Consider the following 22,239-nt stretch of genomic DNA (forward strand, 5'->3'; position numbering starts at 1 on the left):
GGACTCTCATTGTGGGTACTAGTGTCACTCATGAATGGAGATTGTGAAGAGAAAGTTCCATATAGGTTCGAGTAGGTTGCCCACGTTGCTTTTTAGCACTGTGGGCTAGATGGGACTTTTATTAATAGTAATTAAATCCAGACCCCTAAAAATCAGCGCAACATCTCAAGAGTGAAGAAGTTCAAAACATTGAGAAAGAGGTCAACAATAGTTAAACATTTGTGCGCTCAAGGAGTCACTGGTTCGATGAAACTTTTAGTGACACGCCTAGTTCTTAATTGATTGAATAATGAAAAGTAAATTATAATAAATTTAGGAAATTGGACCATGACATAGCATACCCTAAGCTATTATTTATTAAAAGATGACGCGAAGCTACCCTTAGCTGCATTAGGATAAAATTCATAACTGTGATAAAAAATGCATGAAGAACTATTGCAGCTTTTCCTACCAAGACATACTTAAAAAAACAACAACCTGGAAATTTCCATTAATAAGCATTGTAGTCATAACTCTCCAGCTTCCATGTAGAGAAGTAGTTTTTTATCAGTAATGTAAATCAGTAAACTAAATTGCAGGTTCAGTATCCTCATTAGTATTTGTCTAGAGGGCACCGACATATACCACAGAATGGACTTTCATTATTAGGCTGTAATAACCAATTATGAAGTACAGATGATGGAATTTAGCACAACCCTGAATTTAAATTAATTATTTCCCCGAGTTCTGATTTGCATCGCACACCAATTAGCATGCTGATTGATACATTATGAAGTTGCTCCTTTCTATAACATTGAGATGTCTCTGCATATGATTTACTAGACAGCTGAAGCAGCTTTTTAGGGTTAGACAGTCGCTTAGAAAATGCGATCAACTTTATACTTCGCAGCTACATAGCTGTGTAGTGTACGCTTGTCCAGTGAGTAGATTTGTTTCAGAATATCTTTAAGAATATAGTCATTTTAACTTTTCTGCTATCGTGTGTGGGTGGGGGAAAAAGGGATTTAGACCAAAAGCATTAAGAATTTAATGTTGTATTTTAAATGTGTACAATATCTATCTATCTATCTTTCATAGTATGTGCTGTGTCCGTTAACACAGAACGATAGTTGCACAATGTCATGCTTGTGTGTGAAAGCTGAATTGCTGGACAGCCCCAAGAAAAGAAAATGGTAAATTGTGGATGACATACTTTAGGGTGGAGTAAAGAATTTGCTTAAGAAGCATCACAGTAAATTCAATAAAGTGAAATCTAGATCCAGTGTCAAAGTGGCAGATATCTTTCTCCCCATCTCTTGACTACAGAGAGCAAAGTGATATATGTTTGTTGAAAATAATTTGATGTTGAACAAATTAGGATTTGAAGGACATCATATTTGGAAAAGTTAGCATAGAATATACATCTGTTTTACAAGTATGAGATCTCAAAGGAACCCAGTCAATCATCTTAAGGTTCAGTTCATACTCTCTCTCTCTCTCTTTTAATAAAGAAAACACTGCCATGTTGGTGAAGCAAGGTTCAGAAAACATGAATCGCAGTGAATGGCACCTTAATTTGGGTGGTATAGTTTGTGAACCTAGGTATTAACAGTAGATGAAGAGAGAGATTCACCCTAAAGGGCCTGACTTAGAAAGTAAATTGCATCATAGCTGTCAACTTTTCCCTTTTCTTGCAAGGAATCCTATTCGGAATAAGGGAATGTCCCTTAAAAAAAGGAAAACGTTGACAGCTATGAATTGCATACAGGGAGAGAGATGGAGCATTGCAGTGGGGTTAGTTCTATTTTATTCTAAAACATATTTATGTGTTCTAAAATTTATACCCAATCAGCAATTCAGGAATGGCTTTAATTGGTGGGTTCTCTTATTCACACCCTTGTGAAATAAATAGGGCCAGGCAAGGATACGGCAATGTTCACACACTGTTGTCGTTCAGTTTGGTGGGGTTTCCCTTGAAGTTAAAACAATGTGGAAAGAAAGAAACTAAGTTCCCCAGGAATGCTATTAATGAAAATAGTTGAGTTGTATCCAAATATGTCATATTCAGAGTATGACAGAGCAGTCCTAAGTTCCCCATTTCTGCTTCCTCGTGGATAGGTTGCTGGGAGCAGGTGGATTGGGCCAGATCCCTGTGCCAGCTCTAGTCTGGCATAATGATCAGGCCCACATTGGCTGTGAGAGCCATTCAGGATCCAGTGGTAGGGACTTTTGCGCTCCATCTAAACCCCTTTGCAGCCTGGCATATGGATGGTGGTGGTTCAATTGCAGCCTTTTCCATGCACCATTGATTTTAGTGGAACAACTCTGAGTGTGACTTAGCCCAATACAACCCCATGATCAGCTGATATGAACTACAGGCAGCTCCTCATTTATGCAGAGGTTGTGTTCCAAGGCACTGTACACATTACTCGGATGTGCTAAAGCCCCCGCCCTGCCGCCTTGCAGTTTCGAAAATGGTGCATGCGCCAGTGGTCATGCGTGTTCCGATTCACACATGGGGAGTTGTCTGTAGCTTTAGAGCTGCTGTTTTAAAATATTTCAAGCATAGCAGTATGTTTGGCCAAAAAGTTTGGTCAGCAAACTTTTTCAGCAGGGGGCTGGTCCACTGTCCCTCAGACCTTGTGGGGGGGCAGACTATATTTTTTTTTGGGGGGGGGGAATGAACGAATTCCAATGCCCCACAAATAACCTAGAGGTGTATTTTAAATAAAAGGACACATTCTACTCATGTAAAAACACACTGATTCCCAGACCGTCCGTGGGCCGCATTTAGAAGGTGATTGGGCCGCATCTGGCCCCAGGGCCTTAGTTTGCCTACCCATGGCCAAAAGCATCTGCCTAATTAACAATATCTGCTTATACTGCTGCATGTTAAGTGTAGTTTACGTCCAAGAAAGGGTAGCAAATGTTTCTGAATACAGTTGCTGCCTGATAGCACTAGATGCCGGAAGAAATAGAAGCAATATTGGAATGAATAGAAACATTCACCAAGGATAGAAAGTGTGGCATGTGGTGGATAGAGTATTTCCTCAGGGTTCAACTTCTCACTGATTCATAGTCACTGAATATTCTTAGGCATTTCAACAACTTTCAGCCTAACTTATTCACAACATTATAGTGAGAATAACATGGTGTAGCACCCTGTAAAGCATGTCATGTCCCTTTTTTAAAAAAACAAATTAATATACCGGTAATAATTGAATATAAATAGAACTGAAAGAAAACGGACAACAAATTCTTAGTCTGAATAACTTCAGAGATGGGTCAAGGATCATAAGAAGTCCTTCAGCACACACCCTCAAGTAATAATAGTAAAAATAAAAAAGGTAGATGCATCCAGCTATACCCATTCTAGACTGTTAGTGTTCACTTTCCAAGTCTCTCTTGTGGTCTTCTCTTGGCTCTTTCCTGCCCAGCACTACTATCTAACCCTTTTTTAGGGTTTCAGGCCTTTCTCTCTCTTGCAGCTCTTCAATTTTCTGATTTCACGACTAATTTCCCCTATTTCCTTATCTTCTAGTTTGACAGTATTTTTATTTTTCCTGCCAACATTTTAGGGATGTTGCCAATCAGAAAGGAAATAATTTCTATTTCCCATTAACTGCAAGGTTCCTAGGTTGTGAAGCCTTGTCCCTTCTTTGCAAAGCATCCACCAGGAAACTTTTGACCTTCCTGTGCTCTACTTCCCCTCTGAACTTTTAACTCTCCTGTGGTAGAGAGCACCTGAAGCAAGAAGGAACCATTTCATAGCAACCAAATAGAACACAAAATGGTGGAACAGTTTCATTTAGTCACACACTGACACAAATGTTCAAGATCCAGAACCATTCAAGGAATCCTCCCCAATAATGCAGATACTGGGCTGGTTCATACAGAAATGCAGAAAAAATTGCTATTGACTCTTGTCCTACAGTGACACAACTAAAAAGGATGTACACACTTTTCTTTTGCTTGTTTTAGCAACCACAGTATGACACCCAACAATTCTCCAAAGCTCATGAGCTGTTGAACGTTTAATTATAGTAAGATGTATTTATAAATAATTCATGCATGTTCTGTAATGTTTGGCTCCTTCCCTCCTCCCTTTAAAAACAGCATTTCTGCATGATCTTTTTGTTTGGATTTTCTCTCGGATGATTGATAGCGGGAATTGTTGGCAAGGATGTGACTTGCTGTCACTCTCTTTAAACTCACTGTATTAGCTTGTGATTTCTCTCTCTCTCTTTCTTTCTTCATGTTTTATATAGTCTCGGCAAACGCCTGAGGGTGAATTTCTCCCCCTCGATCAACTTGAATTGGATGTAGGTTTTAGCACAGGGGCAGACCAACTTTTTCTTGTTTCGCCACTTACAATCTGCCATGTGATAGATTCCAAAAGCCCCTTCTATGACCTTTCTCAACGAAGCATGCAGACGGAACAATTTGAGATTGTTGTCATCCTAGAGGGCATCGTGGAAACAACTGGTGAGTACAGTGATTTCAAAGTTGCTCAAACCACATGTTTCTGTTTAGTTTCAAATATTATTCCTCCCTACCTTGGCACTGAAGACAAATAAAACAAAAGGTTATTTCTGAATGTTGATATTGCATTAACACACAGTAGGTTGTACATGAGTAACTGAGTTGACGCTTTGGATTTGCTTTTCCTGCCTCCCCAAATCCTAGATATAGTATGATAATAGGTTCCTGATAGATCTGTCCTGGGCAGGTGAGGGGAATTCATAGGAATTCTAATTCCAGTATTTTTGTGTGCAGTCCTCCATATTCCAGAAACACTCCTATAGAGACTTCAGATCAGAATACAGATTACAAAACCACAAATATAGGTCAGAGCTGAGTTGTAATTGTGCAGGGGTTGTAGAATTGAGCCCCACCCCTTTAGTAATATATTAATTAGGGATTTTGTTGCTGCTACAAGTGAGGAGTCCCAAGTTGTGGTCCTCTGACTGTTTAAAATGTTGTGTTGTATTTTAAATTTGTTTTTAGAAACTTGTTTCTAGGTGGTTTTATTGTACTGTAACCTGCTCTGGTGTCATATGATGAAAGGTGGACTAGGATTTTTCTTGCAAGTAATTAATTAGCCTCACTTTGTGAAATTTGGCTGGAGGATGTAAGGAATAATAATCTTTTGCATTCACTGTAGCAGATATGGATTAATTTTGGGCACAAGTACAACCTTCAAATTATCTGCAGTAGTTAGCTCTGGAACTCCTTACACCAACCTTGCAGGGAGCAAAGGAGTGGGTTCCAGTGCTAGAGAAAGTTTATGCAAAGCATATTACTACAGATACGTGCTTATTCCTCCAAGCTATATCCTGCTCTGATCAAGGGGAACAGTTTAGAGCCTGTTAGTGCTTCTTACCCTCTGTTTGGTCTATTCCCACTTGCTTCCTAGTGTGTCAAATATGTTTATGCTAGTACAGCGAATGAGCTCCTCCAGTTATTCTGTGTGTTTTGTTTCAGTCGAAATCCAGAGTTGTGAGGGCCTCACCAGTTCCGCTTACTTTGGTGGGTTAGGATGTTGCTTGTTTTGTATCCCTGTTCACTTTTTGATAGTAGGATAAAACAATTCAGACCGTAGTGGAAATGAAAGGCGAAACTGCTGGAGCTCAGAAAACTCATTGGTATGGTTATTAGCAATTGTAGCTGGAGAATTGAAGTTGAGTGTAGAATAAAAGGCAGCTAATAATAAATCTAATGGAGAAAGGGATGGTACTGTAAGTTGACAGAGACGAAAACAGAAACTGATTGCATGCAGAAGACGTATACATCGGGTTTCTGTGCTACAGATTGATTTTATTGAATATGTTTCAGAGAACAGAAATGGCAAGTGATATATAGGTAAGGAAGCTCAATCCAAATTACAATGTGGGTTCATTCAGTGTACATTCATTAAACCAAGAAGGTTTGGAAAGTTAATTTTAGCAGTAAATATAGTAGGCATTCTGATACCTTGATGAACTGCTTGCCCCAGAATAGTCATGAGCTTTGCCATTTCCTTCCTTTGAGCGTGGAGACCAAGCATCCTTTAAATGTCTTGACAATGATAGCGTTTAACAGTTGCAGTTGTCACCAAGGAAATCCTGATTTATAGTCATGAATATTGTTGGGCAGTTCCAAGGTGGAAGTGGCTGTCATCCCATTGAGCCATTTCTCAGAGTGGACCTGGTATGGATATGAAAACATCATAAAACAGTGTCTGTAAGCCTATACAGGTACACACTTTACTGGTAATAAGCCCCTATGAAATGTGGGCTTTTTCTGATTGTACACATAGAGGATTTCACTCTTTAGTTTGCGTAGCAAAGCAACCTAAACCAGATTGTAAAAAACAAGTTAGCAGAAGACAATGTTGGAGGAGAGTAGTAAATTTCAGTCTCCCAGTAGTTATATTTTCTAGCAAATGCTGTAAGTAGCAGAAATGAGTCAGTTTGAATAGTTTATTCACATTTGTACATATGACTTAAAATTGTAAGTCAGTTTGAAGTGCATCACAGTCCTAACATTAATTACAGTATATTAAATAAATCTGATTTTTAGGTTCTAAAAGGCTTTGTAACAAATGCATCATTGGGTGGCTGTTTCCAAAACAGGGGTTATGGAGAGTTGATAATTAATTTAAAACTTAAGGAATCTGTATTTAAGCAACCCTTAAATCAGCCGTGGGAATCCTAGCCTATGAGGCTGTTTTCCCCAAACCATGACCACCTGATGTCATATGTAACCTCAGGCAGCTAAGGACATGATTGGGATCAGCTGCACTGAATAGTTCCTTGTTAGGGAATGACCAGTGGTCTGAGATTATGGGACTCCTATTCCAGCAACATTTAGAAGGCCAGGGGTTGTCCACCACTGTATTAAAAGGTATGAAGCAGTTTTCATTATTTCAGATTTGTGATTCTAGTTTTGTTTTGTTTTATTGAGTTTTATAAACAAGAATAATGTTATACAAATAAGTAAACCAAGTTTTCTCTTGTCATTTATATATCACAAAGTTAGCGTTATAAATGTGGAAAAATATCTACAACATATGTTTCATTATTAGTGGTCAATGTAGAAGTTCTTGGTTCATGAATTGGTTTAAACAATTAGGAAGAAGAAAAAAGAAGAGGGGGAGGGGGAATGGTGAGTGGGGTGGGGTTGGGTGGTTATGCTTCTATCATTCTACTTGGGGTGGGGGTAGTGTCAGCATAACTTGTATGGGTTCTCTTGCTATTCACTTTTTGTATTCACTTCTTGTATTTCCTTGCTATTCCCTTCTTGTATTTCCTTGGTGGTGAGAGAGGTTGTGGGTGGCTTAGGGTGTGGTCGGTTGTTTTTGGTTGGCTGTAGGGAGAATGGTTTTTGTGTATAGAGAGGTTGTGGGTGGCTTAGGGTGTGGTCGGTTGTTTTTGGTTGGCTGTAGGGAGAATGGTTTTTGTGTATGAGCAGGGTATGAGTGTGTATTTTTGAATGAGTATGTATTTTTGAATGAGTGTGTATTTTTTGAATCAGGTTAGCCAGATTGATTCGTATTCTAGTTTTGATGTGCTATGTGTCTACTCAGTAGTAAGCCAATGGGGCTTACACCAAGGTTTAGGCTGTAGCCTAACGAAGCGTAAGTCACCATGCCAGTGTGGTATAGTGGTTAGAGTGTTGGACTAGGATCTGGAAGTCTCAGGTTTAGAAACCCACTCAGCCATGAAATTCACTGAGTAAAGGTAAAGGGTAAAGGACAGTGTTCAAAACTCCCATTGTTCTAGGCACATTTTGCGACAGGGAATTTCATTAGCACAAGCAGTTTCTGAGCTCTGAGCGCAGTACTAAGATTTCAGATTAAAACTGCAGAGTGGAAGGACAGAAGCGCCTTTTTCTGCCTCCCCACTTCCAGCTACTCTCTAAAGACTGGAGAAGAGACCCTCTTAAGAATATTAGGGGGGTGGGCAGGGGAAGGACTAAAGCATGTGAAAAATGAACATAATATTTTAGCTGCAGTCCATTCCTTTTCAGCTTTGTATTCGTCTTATAAAAAAAGTGTGACTAGGCATTCCGTTGTTGCACCCATAACCTAGGTTTAAGGTGCCATTTTGCTCCTTGCTTTCATATCTCAAGTTTCTAAGATTGGTAAAGGACCTTTGGACACAGCTTTTCCAGGCCATGTGGCCAGCATGACTAAACCACTTCGGTCGCAATGGAACACTGTGATGGAAACCAGAGCACACGGAAATGCTGTTTACCTTCCTGCCACAGTGGTACCTATTTATCTACTCACACTGGCATGCTTTCGAACTGCTAGGTTGGCAGAAGCTGGGACAGAGCAACGGGAGCTCATCCTGTTGCGCAGATTTGAACTGCCAACCTTACGATCGGCAAGCCCAAGAGGCTCGGTGGGTTAGACCACAGTTAATCTTGGGTGAGTCATAGTCTCTAAGCTTAACATACCTCTCAGGATTGTTAATAAGGATAAAATAGAGATGGGACAGAGGGAAACTATGTATGCAACCTTGAGATCCTTGGTGGAAAGGTGAAATATTGATGTAATATAGATGTGTTCTTACATTGACCAGGTCAGTGCCTTTAAACCCTGACCCAGATTATTGGGGTTGCAATTACACTTCCTGAGCACTTTTTGTTGCATAATTTACACAGAAGTAGATGTACAGTGTAGTCATTGTAGGACATTGTCACCTGCATAGTAGTAAACAATTCTTCCAAATTTCAGGCACTTAACATTTACAGTTACCTTTCTGTACATAAAAAAGCAGCCTTGGCAGAGACCTATCCCAAGAAAGCAAACTAATTTTTACACGTAGGGTGGTTTTTTTGCACCCATTTCTCTGGTGCTAAAATTAAGAGCTAGGCCTGAACCATGTGATGAACAATGGATTATCACACAAAGGTATTTGGAGCAATACCTTTATGTCCATAGCCCTTTATGTCACATCCTAAATTTGCAAATTAATCCTAAAATAGCCTTAAACTTATTTATTATGTCAGTATTGGGAATATAGTATTGAATTCAAAGCACTACTGCCTCAATACCGCAGAGCATAGGAATGGACTATGGCGTGTAATTCAAAGACTTCCTGAAACATACAAAAAATAATAATTCAGTGCAGTTACTGGTTAGCATTATTAGTTATTTAGATGATACTAAAGCATAGTGCCTTAAAGCAAAATGTAAAATGCATGTAAAATGATCTACAAAGTAGCTCTTAAGGTTTTTGGGAATGGGATAATTTTCTTTCTAATTCATTCCTAAAATATCGCTGGATTATAATTCAGAAGTCTTTTAAAACCTTAGCCAGTTTATGTTACATTTCAATTGTTTGCCCCGAGCATGGGGTTATTCAATGAACAAAAGAAATTTTCAAATAAAGTCCGTAAGAGTTACTCATTCACAAACATTTTTACTAGCCAGGCTGCTCACTTATTCAATGCATGCAACACTGATAATTGAAAAGGGGGGATAGAAAAAGAGAAGCAACTGTTGCAAAAAAATAAAAATAGAATCTCTGCTTCCTCACCGATCACCTGGAGGCAATTCTTAATCACCAGAGGTAAAGATTTAAGTTGCTGGGTTGCAACTATAATAATAATGCACAGTAACTGAGAAAAATCTTACCCCAGATCCAATCCATATTTGTTGTCACGCATTGTCTGCTTCTCATTCTGTTTGTCCACCCTTCCCTTCATGTTCCTGTACTGAATGTACAATTAGCATACAGGTCACGATAAAATGTTATGGGAAAAATGATAAGACATTAATAGCTGAAACCTAGGGCTCTGGCAGGTCTGCCAGCAGCCATAGGATTTTGAGGACAGGGGGGCCAGAATCCATGGGCACAGCAGTAGGTCAGTACTGTATACAGTGGTACCTCGGGTTACATACGCTTCAGGTTACATACGCTTCAGGTTACAGACTCCGCTAACCCAGAAATAGTACCTCGGGTTAAGAACTTTGCTTCAGGATGAGAACAGAAATTGTGCTCTGGCGGCGTGGCAGCAGCAAGAGGCCCCTGCAAGAGGCCCCAGCAAGAGACCTGAAGCTAAAGTGGTGCTTCAGGTTAAGAACAGTTTCAGGTTAAGTACAGACCTCCGGAACGAATTAAGTACTTAACCTGAGGTACCACTGTATAGGGACTGCCTTATTGCAGCTGTAAAAACCCTCAACTGTTGGTGCTCCAATGGAAGAGGGGTCGAAAAGGCAGCATTCTGGGGTGTGTCATGGGATTTTCTGGGTCCAAAGGCACCCTGATTCCCTGACACATTCCTAGAATACATCTTGGGACTATTGGGAGGGAAAATAAGAAAACTGGTGACAAGCTGACCCTCTCACTTAGCTTCTTTCCTACCAGCAACCAGTGCCGGATTTACGTATAAGCTAAACAAGCTGTAGCTGAGGGCCTCACTCTCTTGGGGCCCCCAATTTTTTTTTAAAGGAAAAACACAAACACCTGGATGTGCATTTCCAAAATATAAGATAAAAAAGAACTAAAATAAAACCTACATACAATGTAGCAATGTTTTGTGTTGTGTAGGCTCCTATCTGTTATGTGCAAATGGCTTTAGATACCTATTAGGTCCATAAATTACCATATAGCATATATTCAACACAAAAACAGTGACAATTTGTTGTTGATAAAGGACAGCTGGACATATAAAGGGCCCCATTACCCTCAGTAGCTTAGGGCCTCATCAGACCTAAATCTGGCCCTGCCAGCCACCCAGCTCAGCAGGATTGCTTTGTAAGGTGGTCATGGCGCAATGTTATTTTAAGTACAGTGCTGTGAAGTTGCCCTCTGTTTATATAAAATTGACTTGTGCATAGAGTCAGCCTCAGGAGCGAGTGATCAATACAGAGGTAATAAAAGTGCCACATCCAAAAGTTGTGTTTTTCTTCCTTTCATTTGCGAAGAGCTCCCCAAAGGTACCACTTGATCCATGCTGCCCCTTCCTGGTTCTCATTAAGATCTTAATCCTGAGCATTCACTAGGGCTAATGTGTCAAAATAAACAGAAGAGGTCTTCATGCTTACCATTTCTAAAGCTTATTGAATTTAAATGGAAATCCAATACCTGCCTGCTTGTACTAAGCTTTTAGGATACATTTTGCTTGGGTAAGCTACTTGCAAAATTGTATAATGAGCATGAGGCTTAAATATTCCGTTTCCCCCACTTCAGAAGTACACACACACAGATTCTTTTATGATCAAGTCAGTAGGCAAAGCTTCTCTTGTTAAACACTCCCTGTTTTTCCCAAGACATCGGAGCATTGCAGAGAAAAACAAAATCCCTAAAATAGAAATTGTGTGAGGTGCTCAGGAGTGAGAACTAAGAGGTTTGGGTGGCATCCTAGCTCTGATTTTTTCCCCACCCCCTATTCACTCTCTAAACTCACTTCTACCATGTTTTGTTTGTATATGTGTTTCATAGGAGGTGCATGTTGGAAGTCTATACTATCTTGAATGCGTTGCAAATGCGTACAGTTCCAATAAACACCTATTGCATATGCAGCTTAGATGCAAAAAGCTCAGTTCAGGGACAGTCCTGGCTTTCTGCCACAAGTAACTTTGTGTGGTATGGATTTCCCTAACCATGGATAGTGAAAGCCAGCTTTCCCTCAAACATGGTTTCAGTCTCTGGTTGTGAGGGAGACACAGTTTGCACTAACCATGGTTTTCGTCAGTATACATATACTGAGAAACTGTGATTTGATGAGGGGAAGGAAGAGGGAAAAATGCTCCAGAAAGGATAGGTGGGCAGGGGAAAAGATAGTTCGTGGTTTGCAAACTATGATTTGCTGAGAGCCATGTGCACAGGCCAAAGTGTTTAGTTTTTTTCATTAATTCTGGTGATTCCTTAGTACTAGGAAAGCTTTTTATTGTAGGCAAAAGTATGTTCTGTTTCTATGACCCTTTTCCCCATTCTGCTTTTTGGAAAGGCAAATATATTGTCATTAATATAACATGCTGTTGATGGTGATATTTAGTCCAGTAAAAAAAAAAAAAGTTGATTAAAACTCTTGAAAACACAGAAGTTGTCTCTTTTAAATCTGTTTTCTTAATTTTATGAGTTTTTCAGCTGTTCTGAAAACATTGTTAATATATATGCTAATATTTGACAAAAGTTTATATCTACAAAGGGCACTAAAAATACAAAGTAGCAGTATTTTGGGCTTATTTAAAGAAAGCTGCAAGTAAGTTTCATGTTGTGTTGTAAATTTCCTCAGCTGCCTCAGAAGGGATTCATGTAAGTACTTTGTGCTTATTTTATTAATTCTTTCCATGGAGAGGGAGTATGCAGATGTTATTCATCTATTGTTGGTATGCTTTTAAAATTGCAATACCTATCCTAAAACAAAAAGTAATAAGTTCCATGAAAGCATTTTAAATAACAACAACAATCTTGTTGCCTAAGCTTTGAAACAGAGGCAAAAAAAAAAAAAATCAAAAAAATCCTCGGCGTTTTAAAAATAATATATTTAATCTGGGTGCGACAAAACTATCAAATGCAGAAATGATACGTTGGAAGCCCTCTGCCTGCTTATCTGTTGTTGGTAGCCTAATAAAACTGCAGCGTTACCCTGCAACACAGTGATAAGCTACAGAACGTATTACATGTTCCTAGCTAATGAGAATTTGAAATATAGAGAAACCTCAAAGGAAACTGGTTCATGGATTCATTCTTAATGTTCTCTGAAAGTGTTCTTAATGTTATTTCAAGAACACCTTTAGCCTTGTTTTCTGCAAACAGAACTTAGACCGTACTTGTCTAAGGAAAAAGAATAGTTCATCGCAGATCTGTATTAAAATGGTTTCACCAGGGTGAGTGGGAGAGACTGAGAGTGCCATAGGCAATATACTGGCAGGCCTGGCAGCTTGCCTCTGCATTTGCCATGTCACATTTGTGTGTTCAAGGACAGTTACCAGGTTCTGCTGGAAAGGTCAGGGAGTGAGCAGGGATTGGCATATTTCATGCCGGGGGCACTAGGGGCAATGTAAACCCCCAGAAAAAGACTGTAGCATGTCCTGGCCCCATAAGACTCCTGCTTTTATAGTTCACCAACTTCCGAGACCTTTGAATTGCTGATATCATTAAACTTTTATTTTTAATAATAAAAAAATCACCTGCACCTGTCCTTGTTTGCTAAATAAGTACTTGCTCAAACTGAAAAGTCTTACTATGCATTTGATAGAGGATGATCATGTCCTTTTTTTTTTTTACCGCAACTCAATCAGTTAAATAGAATAGACACTAACTTGTACAGAATAAACAAAGAAATAAAGGTGTTATGACGATTACTCATCCAAAAGACCCACGTCCGCTTTTCCATTAGAATACGTTGGCTCAAAATAGTACAGAAGCTCCAGATTTTCAATGGTTGGGTAGCCTTCAAAGCTCCAACAAGGGACCCATTTTCACTCTTCGCTCTTGAGGACAAGGCTCTATGCTTTTGCTGGTACACGGAGCACAGAATGGGTGGGATAGACACTGTAGAGTTGCTGGTACAGACAACTGTTCGGCTTTCTAATTCCTGGCTTTCAGTTCCATTAGGCTTCAAGATCAAGGGTACCCTCTCCCTCCCTTTCTCACTTTACTTTCACTGTGGGCACTGTGGAAAAGATGCCATATACATTGTGTCTCTGGGGTTTTTTTCATGGTGGGGGGATAGATAGGGATCCTATTTATTCTTTTAGATCAAGTGTGTAAGCTGTATGATTTGCTGCCTCTGTTCATTATAATTACGCTCTCTGAAGCAGCATCCGTATACTCTGTCACTATTTTTTAAATTGATATAATTTTAATTTAATGTTTATTAAACAAATCTTTCTTTATTCCTCTTGTGTGATAGCTTCCTTTTTAACGAGGCCTTTGGTTGATCCGATTTACATCCTATTCCCTTTAAAAATGGGGGGGGCTATAGGGTGGCTGTTTTTGGTTTTATTAGGCATTTTTTTGTTTTTATATCTTGATTTTATTCTGTGAACAGCCCTGAGACTTCTGGGTAAAGGGGGTGTATATATTTAATTAATAATAATAATAATAATAATAATAATAATAATAATAGTAAAGGTAAAGGTACCCCTGACCGTAAGGTCCAGTCGTGGACGACTCTGGGGTTGCAGTGCTCATCTCGCTCTATAGGCTGAGGGAGCAGGCATTTGTCTGCAGACAGCTTCCGGGTCATGTGGCCAGCATGACTAAGCCACTTCTGGCGAACCAGAGCAGCTCATGGAAACGCCATTTACCTTCCCGACGGAGTGGTACCTATTTATCTACTTGCCCTTGACATACTTTCTAACTGCTAGGTTGGCAGGAGCTGGGACCAAACAACGGGAGCTCACCCCATCGGTCACGGGGATTCAAACCACCAAGCTTCTGATCAGCAAGTCCTAAACTCTGTGGTTTAGACCACAGTGCCACCTGTGTCCCAATAATAATAATAGTTAGGGCATAAATTTAAGAGTAAATACATATTCACAATGGATGCATATTATAACTTCAGCAAAAACCTCTTGGGAGTGCATGCAGCAAAACTTCAGCAAAAACCTCTTGGGAGTGCATGCAGGAATACATGTGAGGGCTGAACCATTCATGTAAGTCCCAATGTGCACTTATAACCTTTTCCTTCAAATTCAGACCTAGAATTACCACTCACACCTCGATAACTTTAAGATTAGACTACCCTTATATACCGATATAAAATGTACTTCTGAAAGAGATGATCCACCACAGGAACACATTGTATGGGTTATTCTGGCATATTCTCTAGTCCCTCTTGTATTTCCAGAATATTCTCCCCATCTCTTAGTGGTGTCATGGCCTGCTTTAGTATACCTGGTGACAACCTGAGAGAGGGCATTCTCAAGGGTAGTACTTCTGTTATAGAACAGGCTTCTTCCAGAGGTCTGGTGAGCATTCTTGGCAGTATACTGTCCCTTGCAATTCAAAATATTTTTGTCTGCCCAAACATTTACTTGATCCTGATTTGCTTTTCTGCTCAGTGATTCCCTGTGTGCTGTGTTTTCTTCTGTTTCTTAAATAATTTTACATCTTACATTGTACACTACTTTGATACCTGTGTGAAAAGTGGTGTATATGTTTTTAAATAAATAAATTCTGCTTTTGCAGAATTGGCTTAGCTTCTGTATCCCTTAGGGAATGTAGAAACCTGTGGCCTCCAAATACTTCAGATGACAACTGTCATTATCCTTGACCATTGAGCATGTCAGCTGGGGCTATCATTAAGCAACATCTAGAGGGCTACATGTTCCCCACCCCACCCCTGCCTTAGAGATTACCTTCTTTATGTTCTCACCATGGCCACTATCTTAGATACAGTAAGCAGGGAGAAGTTTAATTGCATACTATTCATCTGCATGCAGAGTAGTTTCTCCTGATCTCTAATGCCTCTTTCCTCTAGTTACCTCTTCTGTGGCACAAATTTTCGCTTGCTTTTGTGGGTTGTTGTGAGGTTGCTGTTTTTTGTAATCTTCCAAAGTGCTAAAGGATTTAGTTTATTTTTCATTGAATTATGCATCAGCATTCAGTGAAGGAATTTGAATTGGTCTCTTTTCCTAAATTAAAAAGTTATGAATTCAATTGGCAATTGTCTTTTTGACAGATAATTAAGAGCTGCCTTAGTATATACAGTAAGCCAACAAGTTACATACATTTAACTTGTGTGCATTCAGCTTTACACATGTAGCAAATTTTTCTTTCTTTTTATTAAAAAATATTGGAAAAGTGCAAGATTCTAGGGAAAATGACTTTAGCAATCCCACTTGCCATTGAACCCAATGGGTTTTGACTGCGTAAATTGCAGGCTTACTGAATTGCCATATTGGTTATATTCTAAAAAAGCTAAGAAGCATGCAAATATAAATAATAAAACATCGTTCAAAACAGAAAAAAAGATGTTTAAAGAATGAAAGAAGTATTGGTTTCTGCTTACATAAGCAGGGAGAACAAACTACAAATTATTCTGGGTCGAATTCACCCTTGAATGAAGTTGTGCTGAAGTGGAAAGCTGGACATTAACGACTTTGGTCATGAAAGCAGGCTAGTAGTCATGAAATTCTTATGAGCTAAGCTTGCTTTGATGATGCTTTAAATTGCTGTTCTGGCCACTCTTCATAATTAACTTGCAGTTTGGGGATATCCAGCACCTAAACTTCTGGCAAGACCAACTCATGATTATTAAAATGCACACACCAGACACGTGTACAAATCCTAAGAGGTCAAGCCATGAAGAGTGTTGTTTGAAGTGCAGTCCAGACCTTTTGACACCAGTAGGTGATTTGCCATTAATTTGACTAGAATATGGATTGCACCTCCTCAAGTACATCCACATACTGTAGTTCCAGTTACAGATAGGTAGCCGTGTTGGTCTGCCATGGTCAAAACAAAATAAAAAAATAAAAAATAAAAAAAATAAAAAATAAAAAAATAAAATAAAAAAAAATAAAAAAAATAAAAAAATAAAAAAATTCCTTCCAGTAGCACCTTAAAGACCAACTGAGTTAGTTCTAGGTATGAGCTTTCGTGTGCATGCACACTTCTTCAGGAATTTTTTTATTTTGTTTTGATCCACATACTGGTAAGTGCTACACAGTGTGCAAGTTTATTTGTTTTTGTTTTTATAAGATTTTACTAAGGCTTTTCATAATACATTACAATAAAAAACCACTAATCCAAACAAAAGCAACAACAAAAAGAAAGAATGAAAGAGAAGAATACAAAGTTCTCTTTAGCAGTCTTAACTCCTGTCTCACACAAAAAGAGACTTCCTTTTCCTCTCCCAGCCTCCCACCCTAAGGGAGATCTTCCCTTCCATGCCTCTCACACAGGGTCTTTAATCTGTGTGTAATCCCCTCCTTAACCCAGAGGACAATAATAACAACAAAAACAAAGTGGAACAAAATAAAAAATAATTAAAAAGAAAAAATAACAAAGAGATAAAAAGAATGAAAGAATGAGAAAGAAAGAAAGAAAGAAAGAAAGAAAGAAAGAAAGGGGACTTCCAATTCTCCATCTCAGTTGTATATATAAAAGTTATTCAAAGTATTCAAAATGTTTACTCCAGGGTTGTATCAACTGTTCTTGCTCCTACTAGGCAATGGTTACTCAGGCTTCAAGTCCAAGCATCCAGAATTCATTCCCCCGCCCTCCACACAAAAAGCCTAAAAGAGGTTCTCCAATTACTCCAGGCTTCCTCAGCCTCAGCCCTCCAGATGTTTTTGGCCTGCAACTCCCATGATCCCTAGCTTGCAGGACCAGTGGTCAGGGATGATGGGAATTGTAGTCTCAAAACATCTGGAGGGCCAAGGTTGAGGAAGCCTGAATTACTATTACTTTCTCCTTTTTTAAGATGGTGTGTGTTTGTCTGCTAGTGGCATTCCACTTAATGTTGCAAGAGCTGTGCAGCCCCAAACAGCAATTTCCCAGGATTCTAATGTTGGTCTTAGTATGAAGTGTTTTAATTTAATACCTGGTTAGTAAGAGGTGATGATGCTTGAAAGGTGTTTAAGCAGCCATGTGGTGTGATTGGAGCACCTAGCAGTCCCATGATAGACAATGCTAATGTTAATTGAAAACAGTGCTTTGAGAGTTTAAGTGAATGATCATTGTTGACAATTATACAAAAGTGAGTAGGTAGTCATTAAGTACATAAGCTAGAAGATGAGTTTGAATCAGGAATAGACTGCTTTTGTAGATGATCAGTGTCTTCCTATTGGTCCAAGCAGTTGAGCATGCTGTTTCCAACATTTCGGACTGACACATTAGTTCAGGGCAATGGAACTTCTCTGGCACAAGGCACCTCAGTTAATATGGAATCTTGGAAAAGGCTTAAAGAGGAATGAGGAATATTATTGGTTGTAATAACGTTCTGACATAGTTTTATTATCAGTAATCAGCTGTGGAGCTTTTGAGTCAAAGGCAGACTGAAAGAGGGGGGGAACTGGTGCTGCTAAAAAACGGGAAAGATGCAAAAACGAACATTTCTATTTCCAGGCTGTGCTGCTTTAAGAATTCCAGTAAGCCAGTTCGTGCTTTCCATTACTTTAGTGAGTGTGTTGCACTGGTGCTCAACCAACCAGAGTAATGGGGGAAGGACAGGCAGAGAAAAATTGCTACTGTTTGTATAGAGTTTGCAGTGAGTTACCAGATTTATGTATGTACATTTACACTATACCTTCATCTGTTGATTGAGAGGGATGCATGAAATTGGCTGTGCATGCTGTAGCTTCACTTCTCTTTTAGTGTTTTCATGAGCAAGTGCTAGAGCAATAAGCAAGAGGGACTGGCTTGTGCTGTGATCCAGAAAACTGTGGTCTCAGTGGAATCCATAAATCTGAGAAGTGCTTGAAGCAAGATGTTAATTCCCAGTTTACTAAGCACTTGTGATCTATATTCCCTATGCAACAAGGATATTTGTATTTTCTTTAGGAACGGTTGTATAGTAAATGATGCCCAGGATGCAAGTTAACCTTTAGGTAATGGTAATAAAATGAGAGCGCAAGCACGGATGCATTGCATTGAATCATAGATGATCCTTGAACACTGGCTAGGTATGGTGGTGATGAAGGGAAGGGAAATGAAGATCAGGCTTCAGTAGTTCCCAGAAAGGAGCCTAGCAATTCTTGTTATGTGTCTTGCATTACAGCATTTAGTTTAGGACTCATTCTATTAGAAAAACCCCGAAACAATCTTCCTACCTTGAATATTTTCAAATGCATGAATGGGAGAACTATACACGAGAAACCTGGGACTTTCCCCTGGGAAATAAATAGCACCCCAAAGATGGTTCTCTCCCCTGTTTGAGAAGTGTAATAAAAGTTGCATACCTTCTATCTTGATACCATCATGTTGTGTGATTTCCTGACAACAGTACCCAGCTATGTTGCACGTTCCCCTGTTCACACATGGAGTGTGGGCAGAGAAGAGACACAGCGCAATAGCGCCAGAGGATGAGTAAGTTGTACCACACACATAATGTGCCATTTCATTCTTGCCCTAAATCACTTGTCCCACAATGAAGTTCGTGATGAAAAAGAAAATATATTCAGTCCATATTTTGGCACAGTCTTCTTATTTCTTTGATTGTGAATAGGTGTTTACTTTTCAGGTTGTATACAGTTTCATGGTGGGTGAGCTCTTGACAGAAATTTTGGGCGATACAGCTAGCATCATCCCACCTGCCTTTTATACTGCATTCAGATCTTTACATTTTGCTTCCCTAAAATGCTAGCTATCAAACTTATATTTTATGTGCCCTAATGCTACTGAATCCTTAACTGATTTCAAGTGCAAATTAGAATCTGTAGGTGGTTCTGTGTGGATTTTTTTAAAAAAATGGAGCAATATTATTCCAGAAAATAATATGAACAGATGAACCTACTAAACTAACAAAGACAAGCAACATAAGACATTAAATTTGCTTTTATTAATAAAACGTTGTTGTGTCCCCAGTCAGGATCACCCCCCCTGCTCCAGCATTTTAGTCCAAATCCCCTCAAGACAATTGGTCTGCAACCCTGTACAAACTTTGAATGCTTAAATCCAGCTGAAGCTAATAAAATCTATGCAACTTAATTGTGTATAGAATTGCAACCTTCATATGAAGAAACATGTAGGCTTCCCTGATTGCCAAGCCAGTATCACCCCAATAAGTTTTACTGTCCTACCCCAATTTTTCTTATGTGTCAATCCCACCCTTGCTTTCAGTTTGGGAGATAACGATGGCTAGCACTACGTTTGCACAAATCAGCATTAGCACAGATTAGGTACAATTCCACATCTGTTCATGGTTTTAACTGTGCTTTGATGAACAACAGCATCATAATTTGTATACAGCATGGTTGCAGACAAGTGCCTAGCAGTTATCCAAAGACTTTCATAGCAATCAAAAGAATCATGTATACATTCTGTACATATAACCTCTGTCAGTATTTTTCTTTCATTTTGCTGAATTAACTAAAAGCTTGCTTTAAGAAGTACATATTAAATAAGCCACAGAATGTATACGCAATGTGCTACATTATTTTCTCAGTGCCGCAATGATAGAGACGTGTGACTGTCCATATTTAAATTCTGACCTCTACATTATTGCTTAAAGCCAATCACGTACAAAACATGTTGCAATTCAAAATTGCTATTAGAATGTCAACAGTGTAATGTATGTCTCAAATAAAACCACTAGCACAACAACAACACGTTTACATGACTATATTGAGATGGAGAACTTGCAGAAAGGAGGAAAGAATGCTACAATCCCTGACACAAAACTGAATTGGTTATTTTCCCTCTCTTTCCAACGTGGATGACAAATAGTATCTACAGTATGCAATACGCTATTCTACCCTATGGTTTGAATAGCTGTTCTTATTGTGCATGTTGTTATACTTGACAGTTACATCATTAATAAACCTGAGTTATGTGACAGCAAGCAACAGCAAATCAAATGCTATACCACTATTCTTTCCAAGAAGCTGGCAATGTTATGCTCATTCATCAGACTTTTTCAAACAGAGACTTTGAAACCAAACTCTGAGGGCCACCAGTAAAATGGTACTTTTATTTTAAAGCTACAGGATATGATGGCAGGAAAGCATGTATTTGTGGTTCTTTATACTCTTTCTTGTCTACTTTGATAAAACATTGTGACCAAACAGCCAAAGAATAGTCTGATTGTCTTGAATGAGTTTTGCACTCACATATTCTCCCTGTCATGTTGGTTTGGGCAAACCAAGGTTTGCTTTGATGTCCAAGTTGAACAAGTTACAGATAGGTAGCCGTGTTGGTCTGCCATAGTCAAAACAAAACAAATTCCTTCCAGTAGCACCTTAAAGACCAACTAAGTCAGTTCTTGGTATGAGCTTTCGTGTGCATGCACACTTCTTCAGATACATCTGAAGAAGTGTGCATGCACACGAAAGCTCATACCAAGAACTGACTTAGTTGGTCTTTAAGGTGCTACTGGAAGGAATTTGTTTCAAGTTGAACAAATTATGGTTTATGCAAATCATAGGTTGTCACCAGGTTTGAACTAGGTTTTAACTTATGATGTGTAGATAATGTATGACTCATAAACTATGGGAAATTTTGGCTTGCTGAAATCAGGAAGAGGAAGGAAGTGAAGTGACACATGTAAGGGACTGGTAAGGAGAGAGCATTCAAATGAATGCCTAAACCATAATTTGGTTGTTATTGCTATTGGACCAATATGTTAACAATATGTAGCTGGTGAACTGGCTTGCCTTGTCATGTTTTGATGTGTTCTAGACTAGGGCTGGGCGATATCTGGTTTTCAATATCATGATATATTGCCAGCTAAACACTGTGATATATCACAATGTCTGAAATAAGGCTGGAGCTGAAATAAGGCTGGGAAAATATTGAAAAAATAAATAAATATCTAAATTTGATGTGTGTAATTAATTTAGTATTGCAGGCTGCAGTAGGTATTAAGATGGGAATATTAGTTGTTAATTTCATAGAAATTTCATAGAAATTGTAGAGTTGGAATGCACCACAAGGGTCTTCTAGTCCAGCCCCCTGCAATGTAGGAATATTTTGCCCAACATGGGGCTGGAACCCAGAACCCTGAGAGTCTGGTGCTCTACTGACTGAGCTGGAAGTCATAACTACAGAGTTCTAGACTCAGAGTTTCCTTGTTTTGAAAGTCACATCAGAAACTTCCCCTGGCCAATTCTGTTAACTAACCAAATGCATATTAAATAGATTTCCTTCCTGCTATTAATGCAAATGCCTGAGGCTATCTTATGTGGTGTCGAGAAGCAGCTTTAGGAATATTATCCAGCATAATTATTACCCTTGCTGACTCTTTATTTCCGCCTTATCTAAATTGATTCACGAACTGTGCAGCTCAAGTCAATATATACAATTAGTTCTATGGCCTGATTAATACTTTTCATTGGGACTAAATATTGCTAAATGCAATTACTCTGACTTAAATCTTGCCTAACTCTTCATCTTCACTCAGGCATACTGTGTTCATGTGCATACTGCCATATATTAAAATGGGACCCACACACTGTGCCAAAGGCACCCCCCTTGTTGTCATTGTCTTGCACTGAGGATGGTGCTCAAGGGAATCAGTTTTGGTAGTTTGATATGAATGTAAGGCAGAGAAAGGGGGGAGTAATATAAAGTGTATCACCACATTAGTGATTTTATACCAGTTGCTGTTCTAATACACTAGATTATTGTGATATTACACTTAATATGGTTTTGT

The 22,239-nt window shown here is 39.0% G+C and overlaps 1 protein-coding gene across 4 annotated transcripts in view; it reads left to right on the plus strand.

The window, feature by feature from the left end:
* Positions 1-22,239, plus strand: part of KCNJ3 (potassium inwardly rectifying channel subfamily J member 3) — a 113,500-nt gene that overhangs the window by 5,564 nt on the left and 85,697 nt on the right. For 3 of the 4 annotated variants that reach the window (XM_081872455.1, XM_081872454.1, XM_081872453.1), the window contains one exon: positions 4,248-4,464. In XM_081872455.1, coding sequence (XP_081728581.1) covers positions 4,248-4,464 — 217 coding nt within the window. Of the gene's footprint in view, positions 1-1,077; positions 1,173-4,247; positions 4,465-22,239 lie in introns of those variants that run through there. The other variant, XM_081872456.1, reaches the window with a different exon arrangement.

The sequence above is a fragment of the Podarcis erhardii genome (genome assembly GCF_964252035.2).
Source record: "Podarcis erhardii genome assembly, chromosome: 1".
NCBI classification, from domain to species: domain Eukaryota; kingdom Metazoa; phylum Chordata; class Lepidosauria; order Squamata; family Lacertidae; genus Podarcis; species Podarcis erhardii.